Source organism: Hyperoodon ampullatus (assembly GCF_949752795.1).
Source record: "Hyperoodon ampullatus genome assembly, chromosome: 18".
Classification (NCBI taxonomy): domain Eukaryota; kingdom Metazoa; phylum Chordata; class Mammalia; order Artiodactyla; family Ziphiidae; genus Hyperoodon; species Hyperoodon ampullatus.
Genome location: NC_136931.1, coordinates 57,748,005 through 57,761,228, shown reverse-complemented (window position 1 = coordinate 57,761,228; position 13,224 = coordinate 57,748,005). Strand labels below are relative to the sequence as shown.

Below are 13,224 nucleotides of genomic sequence, written 5' to 3'. Positions count from 1 at the left end.
TCCTTGCAGTGTGTGGGCTTCTCATTGCAGTGGCTTCTCTTGTTGCGGAGCATGGCTCTAGGTGCATGGACTTCAGTAGTTGTGGCACGTGGGCTCTGTAGTTGTGGCTCACGGGCTCTGGAGTGCAGGCTCAGTAGCTTTGGTGCATGGGCTTAGTTGCTCCGCCGCATGTGGGATCTTCCCGGACCAGGGCTCGAACCCATGTCCCCTGCCTTGGCAGGTGGATTCTCAACCACTGCGCCACCAGAGAAGACCTAAATGTGTTGATTTTTGCTTACTATTATTTATTTTTGCATCATTATTCATTAGAAATTTTATTCTTTGGTTTTCTTGTAGTGTCTTTGACTTTGGTATTAGAGTAATTCTGGATTCGTAGAGGGAATTTAGAACGGTTCCCTTTTCTTCATATTTTCAGGAAGACTTTAAGGAAGCTTGGTCTTTTTTTTTTGGAGGGCTGGGTTGGGTTTTCATTGCTGCGTGCAGGCTTTCTCTAGTTGTGGCGAGCGGGGGCTACTCTTTGTTGCGGTGCGGGGGCTTCTCATTGCCGTGGCTTCTCGTTGCGGAGCATGGACTCTAGGCGTGCGGGCGTCAGTAGTTGCAGCATGTGGGCTCAATAGTTGTGGCACATGGGCCCTAGAGCTTGTGGGCTCAGTAGTTGTGGCGTCCAGGCTTCAGTAGTTGTGGTGCACGGACTTACTCACTCTGTGGCATGTGGGATCTTCCTGGACCAGAGATTGAACCATGTCTCCATTGGCGGGCAGATTCTTAACCATTGCACCACTAGGGAAGTCCTTGGAAGGTTGGTCTTAATTGTTTATAAATGTTGGGTTGAATTTTGCAGTGAAGCTATCTTGCTTTCCTTTGCTGAATGGTTTTTGAATACTGGTTCAATTTCCTTAAAAGTTATAGGCTTGTTCAGATTTTTAATTTCTTTATAATTCTGTCTTGGTAGGTTGTGTTCTGTATGGATTTATCCATTTCTTCTAGGTTATCTGATATTTAGGCATAGAATTGTCTAAATATTTTCTTCTAAATTTAAAAAAAAATTTCTGAAGAATCAGTTGTAATCTGCTATAATGTCCCCTCTTTGATTTCTGATTCAGTCATTTGAGTCTTCCCTTTGTTGTTAATCTGGATAAGGATTTGTCAGTTTTGTTTTCCTTTTCAAATAACGGTGTTGTACTGTTGTCATTTTCTCTGGTTTTATTCTACATTTCATTTGTCTCTAATCCTTTTTCCTACCTTCTGCTAGCTTAAGTGTATTTTGTTCTTCTAAGATCTTTTTATTTTGCTTTTTTTTTAAAAGGAATTTTTTAGTCACCATATACGTTCACAAGGTAATTCATCACAGGTGTGGCATAGAGTAAGTATTTTAAAGAATAATGGGGACTTCCCTGGTGGTCCAGTGGTTAAGACTTTGCCTTCCAGTGAAGGGGCTTGAAGGTTCGATGGGGAGCTATGATCCCACATGCCTTGGGGCCAAAAAACCAAAACATAAAACAGAAGCAGTATTGTAACAAATTGAATAAAGACTTTAAAAACGGTCCACATTAAAAAAAAAACTTTAAAAAATGAATAATGCAGTTCTCATCAAAGAAAGGTTTTTTTCTCCTATTTTGATTTCTCTTCATTTTATCTATATGAGATGATGCATGATAATTAAACTTACTGTGAGTTATACACCAGGACAGTCTGCTCATTTTACCTGAAAATACTTTAAGTATGCTAATTTCCCTATGTAAACATCATCCTGTTTCAATGGATTCCCATGTCTCTCTGGTTGAAATGTTTCACATGTAGGGATGTGATAAAGCATAGTTTATAGTAGATGTTATCTAACAGATACTGCCTTAAAAATATTGGGGGTCCAAATGAAGTTACTGTATATTTGGTAATCTAGTTTTACTTTCTTTAGGGTTCAAATTAAAGAGAATATACCTCCCTACTAAATGCGGTTAGAAATATTGCAACTTAATTATTCTTTAAATGGAAATAAATCCCAGTATCTTCTGAAGACTTATTTTTCAGGCTTTGTTACCCACCCTTGACAAAACTTTAAGAAATAGAAAATAAAAAACTAAAATATATTTGGAAATAAAGAGTGAAAAATTCTAATTATGTTCATAATGAACATATCAATTTGAAATTACATTGTGTTATTATGTATTTAAGTGGAATTTCATTAAAAGTTTTGGGGAAAGATACTTAAAAGTAATTCTCCCAAGTGTGGAATAGAGTAAGTTTTTTAAACAATAATGCAGTTCTCATCAAAAGAAAAAAAAGGTTTTTTGTTCTATTTTGCTTTCTCTTTTTATGTTATCTATATGAAATTCTGGATGCTAACTAGACTTATTGTGATAATCATTTCACAGTATATGTCACTCAGTTACTTATGCTCTACAGCTTAAACTTATACTGTGATGTTTGTCACTGTATAAAGTGTTGCTTATACAACTCTCATGTCACTGTTTACAGTTAGTTTTAGAAAGGCAAATAATTAAAACACATTGGATAAAAGAAAGAATAATGCAGTTTATAACAATTTTAAAAATATATATTGCTGTTTTTAAGGCAATTTTTAGTGACCTAAATGATCACATGTCCTAGTCTTCCATTTCAGACCTCCAGATACTGTCCCTGAGTTTGCGGAACTCAGCATTATGTTGAGTTTGCCCTTCTGCGTGAATGGGGAATAGAAAAAGAAAAGCAGTTTTGTAGGGTGTCAGTATGAAATAGCCCATTTCTACCCAGGGGGAGTTTTGTATTTGTTATTTGTATATGTAATAGAGTAGCCCCATTCTTATTTCTTAAAGCTGCTTAAATCAATTCCAATCTAGGAAGTGTTCCTGGATCCAACTAATGGCCCACGTCAACCCCACCCTCTCCGCTCCTGGAGACCCAAGTTCCCAGACCAGTGAATTGCTTCAGCCTCACTAGCAGGACGTCAGAACAACTTGCTGTGAGAAATAGGTTTTTATTAAACCCTTTTAGTCTTAAGAGGAAATATCTTGGCTTCCGACATAACTGGCCCACACAGCCGTAAGCTTTTACGTGAAAACTGTTACAGCCAGTAACTTAAAGGAAGGCAGTCAAGGTAACAGGCGCACCAACCCCACCCGGCTCCCTGCCCGTCCCTCTCGCGCTCAGTGCGCAGACCTGGGCGCTCTCCTCGCCCCGCCCCTCGCCGCTGGCGCTCCGCCCAGGCCCCGCCCCGGAAGCCCTGCCTCGAACGCCAGGAGCCCTTTCCTAAGGACGCGGAGAGTGGAGTGCTGAGCCAAGGTTGCAGAGCGGAGCGTAAGTTTCTTTCCAGTGTAAATTTGTGCAGCCCCCCCGCCCCTCACCTCACCCTCCGCCGCACCCGTCCCAGAGTAAATCCAGACGTTGCAGTTGCAGGTCGGGTATCTTCGTTTGGGTTTTAATTTTTTCTGAGGCTGGTCCGTTCCCTTGGCTTTTTCAGCCTTCGGTCCACGTAGAAACCGTCTTTGGCGACATATTCCTGTTTAAAACTCTTTACTACCTCCGCTCTCCCCCTGCAAAGTCCTCTTCCGCGAGGTGGATTCGCGCCCCGCAGCCTCGCCCTCTCGGCCCCCGGAGGGCAGCGCCGGCCACCCCGCTCCCGGACAGGCCGCGTCCTCCCCCCGGTCCTGGGGTTCTGCAGAGCCCGCCCCTCTCCGGAGACCCCCTCCCTCCCTCCCAGCCCCCCTGTCCTCGCGTCTCCTCAGGCCGGTCCTTCTGCCACACAGGCCTCCCCTTCCTGGTCAGCCCTTCCCCTCACCCCGCGTTGGGGGAGGTGACCTGGGTCAGGCTTGTGACACCTAGTGTTCCGTGTCATATTCAGCTCTATTAAAAAATGTGCTCTTCCGGTCCGCGGGCATCTTATTCAGTCTCCAGCCCCGTAAATGGGCGAGGGGCATCAGGAGAAGCAGAGACTGAGCGACTGAGAAAGATTAAAGCTGCGAAGGAGAAAAGCATGAGGGAGAACCGGTGGGAACGTAGAGGGTGGCTGAGGGACTTTCAAAGAGGTAATAAAATGAAAGAGAGTAAGCCTTGAAAGTAGCAGGTGATTAAAATAGAGAAGTAAATGAAAAAGCCAGATCTCCAGGGATTGGAAAACCACATAGGGAAAGCTGCCCTGGAGGAGGAGGAAGCGAACCGTGGTGAGGTACGTCAGACGTGGAGAGGATGAAACGTGGAACCATGGACTTCAGTGCATCATGGTGCTGGCAGAGAAAGAAGCCGAAGGGTGACAAGAGCAGGAAGGAAGCACAGCCATCTGGGGTGCCAGAGAGTGGGGAGGAAGGGAGAGTAACAGGGAGAGAAGGAGTGTAACCCGGAGGGCAGAGATGAGGCAAACAAGAGGCAGAAATACCTACAGATTTTTGACAGAATCAGAAAGGTTGGAGAGAAAGAGCATCTCTAAGGGAAATAAGTTGCAGAGTGGGGCAGGACAGGTGTGAGGGAAGAAATAAGGGGAGAAACTGCAGGAGTGTAGAGGGGAATAAAAAGAGACACACAGACCAAGATGAAATAGGGAGACAGGTGAACAGAATGAAATGGAAACACCTAGTAGTTAAAGTGGAGAGGGTAAATTGGATCCAGGTGGATGGTGAGTTGTTTGGATATAGATGATTAAGTTGTGATGATATTGATGCGTGTCTTTAGAATCTAATACATTTAAAATTTCTTGAAATTATACAGATGAGGATGCGAATTGCAAAACTCCTGTCAATAAGGCTTGTGCCTTTTGTTATTATTTGTATCAGAAGATAAACTTCCATTTGCAAACCCTGTTGAGCCAGCAGGCAGTGACTTGATTCACTCAGTTGTCACCCCCATACCTTTTCCTGACATGGGGTAGAAGTCAGGGGAGAGGAGAAGTGGGGCAAGAAATGACTGACTCTGTCACTATATGGTGGTGGCTTTTTAAGGCAACATTTTTTTTTTAATGGATTTACATTTTTCTTGCTTTACATATGGTTCTTTTTGTAGCTTGGAATAAATCTTAGTTCATTCAATTTATTCTTTCCTATAAATCATTTTTAACTTCTGAAATAAGCTTTTTTAGTCTCCAATATTCTAGTCATGTCATTCTTTTCCAAATGTGATATACCCTCAGGTTTTTTTTTTTTTTTTTTTTTTTTTTTGCGGTACGCAGCCCTCTCACTGTTGTGGCCTCTCCCGTTGTGGAGCACAGGCTCCGGACGCGCAGGCTCAGCAGCCATGGCTCATGGGCCCAGCCGCTCCGCGGCATGTGGGATCCTCCCAGACCGGGCACGAACCCGTGTCCCCTGCATCGGCAGGCGGACTCTCAACCGGTGCGCCACCAGGGAAGCCCTACCCTCAGTTTTTGTTTTAAAACTTTGATACCAGATTTTTAGATTAAGAAGAATACACACATTATTTCTTTTTCAAATTTGTTTCAGATTCATTCCTGGCCTGAGTGTTTTCTGCTCTTCATCTAATATATTTGAAGTTTTCTTTGGTAAGTAGAAATAACTTTAGATTATTTTGAGGAGTACTTGGCAAAGATGTCAATGATCTTTTATAGTAACAGTCAAAACCTAGTTTAAACAGTTAGTCTGATGTTCCTTTTTTTCCGTTTTCTGTGGTCGGTGAAAATAGTGAGCTATGAGGTGATATGAAGATGTTTCCCTCAGGTCCCTTTTGACTCTTCTGTGCAAATGAGGAAGGATGGGTGGGATTGACTTGGAACCTTCTTCCAACAGCATCCCTCTACTCACGATGAAAAGGATTGCTCAGATCTTATTTCTAAGCTGATCCCTTACAATGTTTTCTGCACCAGGGATATATATTTGCAATTCTGTGTTTTTTAAATATTTTACTGCAATTTTCTGATAAAGAAGAATTACCTGCTTGGTATCGGTGTGATCGAACCTTGAAAGAGAAGTTTCCTTTGTTCAGGCCCATGAAAGGTGGTCCTGGTGTTAAATGGGACGGTTGATAAAGACAAACTGTGCCCACTTGCCCATCAGGTGACCTTTTCAGAATTCAGTCACACCCGGTTCTATTCACTCAGCTCAGACCTTGTCATAAATGTCTCTCCTCTGGGCCTCAGGGAGCCCACTTGTAACATGGAGATGAGAGACTAGACCAGAAACTCTGAGTGTGAGCAACACTGACCCCTGAAATGATTGGCCAGATTGGGCGTGTGTCTGTGTGTGGCGGTTCTGGTTTGGAGGGAGTGTCCACTGGTAATTAGAATTTTATTTTATTTTATTATTTTTTTTGTGTGTGTGGTACACGGGCCTCTCACTGCTGTGGCCTCTCCCGTTGCGGAGCACAGGCTCCGGACACGCAGGCTCAGCAGCCATGGCTCATGGGCCCAGCCGCTCGGTGGCATGTGGGATCTTCCCGGACCGGGGCATGAACCCGTGTCCCCTGCATTGGCAGGCGGACTCTGAACCACTGCACCACCAGGGAAGCCCTGGTAATTAGAATTTTAAATGGATCCCAGACCTCCCAAAATGAAAAACTAAAAAAAAAAACCAGTAGGATGGAGGCAGGAAACTAGGCTCCAAGTCAGCGAGACCATCATCAGGTGTCTTCCATGACTAAGGATAAATCTCAAGGGAGATTTTTGTCACTTGCTGACACTCAGACCTCCACTGGCTTCCATTTGTCCTCAGGAGAAAATCCCGACTCCTCCCTGTGGCTGCTCAGCCCTGTTTCATCCTCAGGGCCCTGCCAGTGTCCCCAGCCTCATCCTGGGAGCTTTTCTCATGGTTCACTTGGCTCTGGTCACATTCACCTTTTCTCTGTTTCCAAACGCCATCTGTCTCAGATGTTAGTTTCCGCTCTTACCTTTTGTTGTTAAATCACCGTGGCTCAGGCCCTTCGGGTCTATACTCAGGGCTCCCCATCCTGCCTTGACAATCTCTATCATTTTAACCAGGTTTTATTGCCTTTAAAGTCAATCACCCTCACCTGAAAGCCTTTCTCCATTGATTATTTTGAGTCTTTCCTGGTTACCCTTTATTTAAGGGCTCACAGTGTTCCTCTCCTTCCCAGGATGGCTGCAGTACCTGATATTGGAGATGTCTTTAGATGTTAGGACTGTGGGTTGGGCCGGATAATCCTCAAGGGAGACCAAGAGAACAGGGCAGGTGATGAGGCTGTTTCCTGCATTCTGGACAGCTCAGCCGTAATTGATCTTTACCCCATGTGGCTACTAAATTACTGAAAAGAAGAGCCCCAAAACATAGGAAGTCCTAAAAAGCCCATGGATGTCCTCATGCAGTGTGCTGAGTTGTCCCCGTGTTTAGTCTCCTGTGTGACTGCTCCGCTATAGCCCCCAGGTGTTCCAGGCTGTGCACATCCAGGGACCAGTCGCCACCTTGGACAGGAGCTTTGCCTTCCAGCAGTTCATCTGCTCAGAATCAGCGGTAGTCGTTTCACTGCGCTAAGGGGAAGCAGAAGGGGAACCTAATGGGGCATGAAGGAGGCCTCCCTCAAAGAGCCACAATATCTTCCAAGTCGGTGTGAGTGGGGACAACAGGAAACTGAGACCTGGGGACCCTCTCTTTGAGATGTCCTCCCTGATCTCAAATGCCTTTGTACCCAGACTCCATAATGTCCCCAGGTGGTGGCAGACTTTCCCAGGAGGACCAGTTTCTTTTTTTTTTTCTTTTTTCTGCTTTTTTACATAAATTTATTTATTTTATTTATTTATTTTTGGCTGCACTGGGTCTTTGTTGCTGCGCACGGGCTTTCTCTAATTGCGGCATGCAGGGGCTACCCTTCATTGTGGTGCGCGGGCTTCTCACTGCAGTGGCCTCTCCTGTTGCAGACCACAGGCTCTAGGCACGCGGGCTTTGGTAGTTGTGGCACGCAGGCTCAGTAGTTGTGGCGCACGGGCCCAGTTGCTCCACGGCATATGGGATCTTCCTGGACCAGGGCTCGAACCTGTGTCCCCTGCATTGGCAGGCGGACCCCAGCCACTGCGCCACCAGGGAAGCCCAGAGGGTGTTTCTTGATTTTCATACTGAATGCCCAATATCCTTTGGGTGGCAGCTTGTGTGCGTTCCTGTTTTGATCCTTTTGCCAAGAAATTCCTGTGCCTTTTAGTCTCCTTTAGTCAATCATGCATGGAGGAGAGGTAGAAAAATGGGGAAAGTGGAGGGGAGCCTGTAGGGACCTCAGGAGGGATATGGCAGCAAGTGGGAGCATCAAGGTGAGCCCGGTGAATGGTGTGTGCACCTGTCCCCAGTGTAGTTACGGGATCGAGGGCTGTGTGGATCTGTTGGAAAGGAATGTCTCAGTTCAGGCTGGAGAACCTGGAAGTGGGTTTGTTGGAGAACCTGCATGGAATGGTTTGAGGTGCCCTGTTGTCTTAGCTCAGGTCCCCTGGGACATCAGTGCTGAGACTGACATTTGCCTGCATGGGTTTGATTTGATAACTCATGATCACACGTGAGCAGCAGTGAAGAAAGTGGAATTTGGCTGAGAGAAATCTTATCCTCCACTGTTAGAACTATGGCCTGAGCAGAGCCCACAGGGAGCTCTGGGTGCAGGAGGATGGGTGCCTTGGTCTTAAGGGGCTGGATCTAGAGCGTGCCCCCCAGCATCCACTCCACACACTGGCTTTTGTTGGCTCTTTTAGGAGGGCAAGCATCATCATGCCACCAATAGAGTAATATAGGGAAAATCTCAGAGATCATTTTTTGCGTTAACTTTGGTATCTTTGAGTATTTGGTGTTGCCAGTGAAGAAAGTTTCATATGCATTTGGAAAGATGCAAAGAGAATCTGGAGTGTTGCCTTGGAAGATGTTGGCGTCTCACTGGGGCATGTGCATCATTGGAAATATCTGTCTTTTTAGTAGTTTTTTGGAGATTTCAGCGTTTTGCCTGGATCACTGTAAATGAAAATACGGCGCCTTGTGTCTAGTGGGTCCTTGGGTGTCCTCTTATGTATTATCCCTCATGCATGAGTTATTAGGGCTTGAAATGTTTTCTGTCCTTGTGTAACAGGATGAGGGAATCATTATGGGCTGTATGGACACTGTGTTGGACCCCATGAGAGTTTGTAAGTTTGTTTGAGTCTAGACTGGAAATTATGAGTACTAAGCTTAAGACTGCAGAATGTTTTTAGGAAGGAGGTCCTGCTAGGGATGGGTCTGTGGGCCCAACTTGAAAAGAGTCATCAAGTCTCGTGTTGTTGGGAAAGATTATTGCAAGAATCAGAGGGCAGCCACACTGCCGTGATCTGCAGTCCGGGGGCTCATCCTTGGGAAGATGCAGCTGCATCTTTCTTGCTGCCAAGCCAGTGCTGGGTACTCTGTCATCCACTCCTGTCCCTCCCGAAATATGTGCACAGGCAGAATACAGACAACAGGGAACCTTTGTGTGCTGTTGGTGGGTGTGTAAATGGTACCGCTAAATTGGGAAACAATATGGAGGTTCCTCAATAAATTAAACATAGAACAGGCACACAGTCTATTAAACCCTCTTCTGGCAGATATCCAAAGGAAAGGAAATCAGTGTTTTCAGGGACACATCTGCAGTCTCATGAGTATTACGGTATTTGCAGTAGCCAAGGAACAGAAACAACCACAATGTCTGCTGACAAAACGATGGGTAACAAAATCGTGGTATCTAAACATATACTGTATATTGTATAGTATGTATAGAATATGTATAATGAAATGTTACTCACTGTATATAAATATGAAAAATCAGGGATCCTGCATTTATGACAAAATGAATGAACCTAGAGAACATTATGCTAAGTGAAATAAGCCTGACAAAGGACAGATATTGTACATGGAAACTAGAATTATGAAACTCATAGAGCCATAGAGTAGAAGGGCTGTTACCAGGAGCTGGGTGGTAGGGAAAATGGGGCGATGTCTGTCAAAGCATACAGATTTTCAGTTGTAAAATGAATAAGTTCTGGGGATCTGATGATAGGCATGCTGCCTATACTGTTTCTGTATACTTGAAATTTGCTCACAGAGAAACAATTAAGTGTCCTCACAACACACAAAATGGTAATTGTTAGTTGATGGAAGTGTGACTTACTTGATAGTGATAATTATTCACAGTATACACATCTGTCAGAGGATCACTTTGTACACCTTACATTTACACCATTTTCATTTTTCAATTACACCTCAGTAAAGCTGGGAAAGAATAAGCAAGTGGGGGCCGTGCTGGGCTTGCCTCCTGTGCGTGGTGCTCCACGCAGGCTTCCCATTAGATCGATGAGGCTTTATGCATACACATGTCTTGTACCCTCTGACCAGGGATTCCTCTTCATGTAGTCAGTGTGGGACCAAAGCTCGGTAATATTTATGTTGCCCCAGGTGAGTCCAATCTGGATCCGTCACTGAGCATCAGGACTCTGGGTCCCCCCATTCCCGAGGGCTGAGATCTGGGCTGAGGCTGAGGGCTCTGCTCTGCGTGGGGATGGATCAGGGCTGGTCTGTGACCTGCAGGGGATCGTCGGGTCCAGCTGAGGTGCCCGCCGCTGCTGGGTACGTGAGGGCCTCACCAGGAGAGGAGCGAGATCTGAAGCAAAGTGTGGAAAACTCACCTGTTGGTCTCTGTGTGGGAGTTACTGTCCTGAGCCCCTCCTGGGACAGTGGGCAGCAGAGGACTGTCTGTTCCACATGCTGAGGGCTTCCCTGTGTGTGTGGCTGTGACTCAGGAAGGGGGTGTGTCGATTCTAAGCATTAAACAGCCTGTTTTCAACTTTCAAGGTCAACCTCTAAAGACTCACGTTGCTTGAGGAAGAAACTCAGAAGAGGAGGGAGAGGAAAGAAAAGGAGTCGGGAATGGCTCTTTCTCAGGTAAAGTCATATTTTTGGTTGATTCTCAGTCTGTTTTTTCTGAAATGCCCTTTTTTGGACTTGCTAATCTTCTCTGACTCTGAAGTATCCTGCCTGACACCTGTACATCACACTCACCTGGAGCCCTCCCTCAGGGTCTGTTGTCCCCACTTAGATTTCACACCCATGCATTGGAGACGTGGTGTCAGTGCTCTTGGGCAGCAGGGATTGTTGAGGGGCCCCATCCGGATGCACTGTCTGCTTTCTGTCAACCAGGGTACAGAAGTTGCACTTGGAAGTCAGGTATTAACATGCACAATACCTGATAAAATCCGAAAATCAGACCAATTGGAGCAGTTTGTTCTGACTTTTTCTAAGGCAATTCAAGCTAAAAATGTGAGTCACTCTCCTTAAATCTTAATGATTGGTAATAGAACGGAAAGTTCAAAAATAGACATCAGTGGTAGAGGGTGTTTTAGTTTATCATCAAATTTAAACTATGAAATCAACCTAAATCTCTGGCAGTTGGAAATGCTTTAAATTACTTTCATCATCTCCATTCCTCAGAGGTTGTCTTTTCACTCTGTGGATTGTGTCCTTTGATAGACAGAAGTTTTTACTTCTGATACGGGCAAGATTCCAGCTTCATTCTTTTCCTAGTCGGTCTGTTTTCTCAGCACCATTGTTATTGATACTCTCCTTTCCCCTATGTGTATCTTGGCACACTTGTGAATACATTTTACATATATGCAAAGGATTATTTCTGAGTAGTGTGTGTGTTCTGTTCATTTGGTTTATGTATCTGTGTTTATACCAGTACCACACCATCTTGATTACTTCTTAATATGTTTTGAAATAAAAAGGGAGGCCTCCACCTTCTTGTTCAAGAGACTTTTGGCTATTTGTGGTCTCTAGAACTGCCGTATGACTTTTAGCATTTTTTTTTCTCTATTTCTGCAAACATTGCTATGGAAATTTTGATAATGGGTCCATTGAATCTGTATAACACTGTGTAGCTTGGATATTTTAAGAGTATTAAGTCTTCCAACCCATGAGTACAGGTTGTCTTTCTATTTATTTGTATCTTTTTGGATTTCTTTTAGCAATGGTTAGTAGTTTTCACTGTACAAGTCTTTCACCATGTTGGCTGATTTACTCCTAAATATTTCGTCCCTTTTTAATGCTATAGTAAATAAGATTGTTTCCTTGTTTTCTTTTGACATTGTTCATTGTGTATAGAAATGCAACCGATTCTTGCATTTGGAGTTTGTATACAACAACTTTTCTAACACTCTTGGTATAGCAGGTTTCTTGTGGAATCTTTATGATTTTACATATAAAACCTTGTCATCTAGCAAAGAAGGTAAGTTTATGTTTTCAATTTGGATAACGTAGATTTCTTTTTCTTATCTAATTGCTCTGGCTAGGAGTTTCAGTTCTCTGTTGAGCAGCAGTGCAGAGAGTGTGCATCCTTGCCTTCTTCCTGACCTCAGAGGACAAGCTTTCAGTCTGTCCCCAATGAGAATGTTGTTAGCTGGGCTTTTCTCATAAATGGCATTTATTACATTGAGAGAATTTACTCTTTCTGGTTTGTTGAGTGTTTTATCCTGAAAGGTTGTTGAATTTTGTCAAATGCTTTTCTCTGCATCAATTGAGATGGTCCTGTGTGTGTTTTTCCTTTAATCTGTAATATGGTGTATCCCATTAATTGATTTTTGTATGTTGACTCCTCTTTGCCTTATATGAATAAAATCACTCGGATATCAAGATGTCAGATCTTTTTAATGTGGTGTTAAGTTATTTTGCTAGTACGTTGTTAAGGATTTTTTTTTAATAAATTTATTTATTTTATTTATTTATTTTTGGCTGCATTGGGTCTTCGTTGCTGCACGTGGGCTTTCTCTAGTTGCAGCGAGCGGGGGCCACTCTTCGTTGCAGTGCACGGGCCTCTCATTGCGGTGGCCTCGCTTGTTGTGGAGCACGGGCTCTAGGCGCGTGGGCTTCAGTAGTTGTGGCACACGGGCTTCAGTAGATGCAGCTCACAGGCTCTAGAGTGCAGGCTCAGCAGTTGTGGCGCACGGGCCCAGTCACTCCACGGCATGTGGGATCCTCCCGGACCAGGGCTCGAACCCGTGTCCCCTGCATTGGCAGGTGGATTCTTAACCACTGCGCCACCAGGGAAGCCCCCGTTGTTAAGGATTTTGCATCAATATTCATCAGCGGTATTGGTTTCTAGTTTTCCTTTCTTGTTGTGGTTTTGCCTGGGATTGGTATCAGAATCATGCTGGCTCCATAGAATGAATTTGCAAGAGTTCCCTCTTCAACTCTATAACATTTTTAGCAGGATTAGTGGTAATTCTTTTGTAAATATTCATAGAATTTGGTCCCCGGTTTTTCTTTTTTTTTTTTTTTTTTAGAAGTTGGGTTTTTTTAGAAG

At 44.3% G+C, this 13,224-nt stretch overlaps 1 protein-coding gene across 2 annotated transcripts in view; it reads left to right on the top strand.

Moving 5' to 3' along the window:
- Positions 1 to 3,256: 3,256 nt before the first annotated feature.
- The window catches only part of LOC307066277 (zinc finger protein 525-like), a 47,790-nt gene continuing 37,822 nt past the window's right edge, over positions 3,257 to 13,224 (top strand). For both annotated transcript variants that reach the window (XR_013811367.1, XM_079723386.1), the window contains exons 1-3: positions 3,257 to 3,294; positions 5,424 to 5,482; positions 10,719 to 10,808. Coding sequence is in view for 1 of the 2 variants with exons in the window: in XM_079723386.1 (XP_079579512.1) it covers positions 10,794 to 10,808 (15 nt within the window). In the remaining variant the exon portion in view is untranslated. The remainder of the gene's footprint in view (positions 3,295 to 5,423; positions 5,483 to 10,718; positions 10,809 to 13,224) is intronic.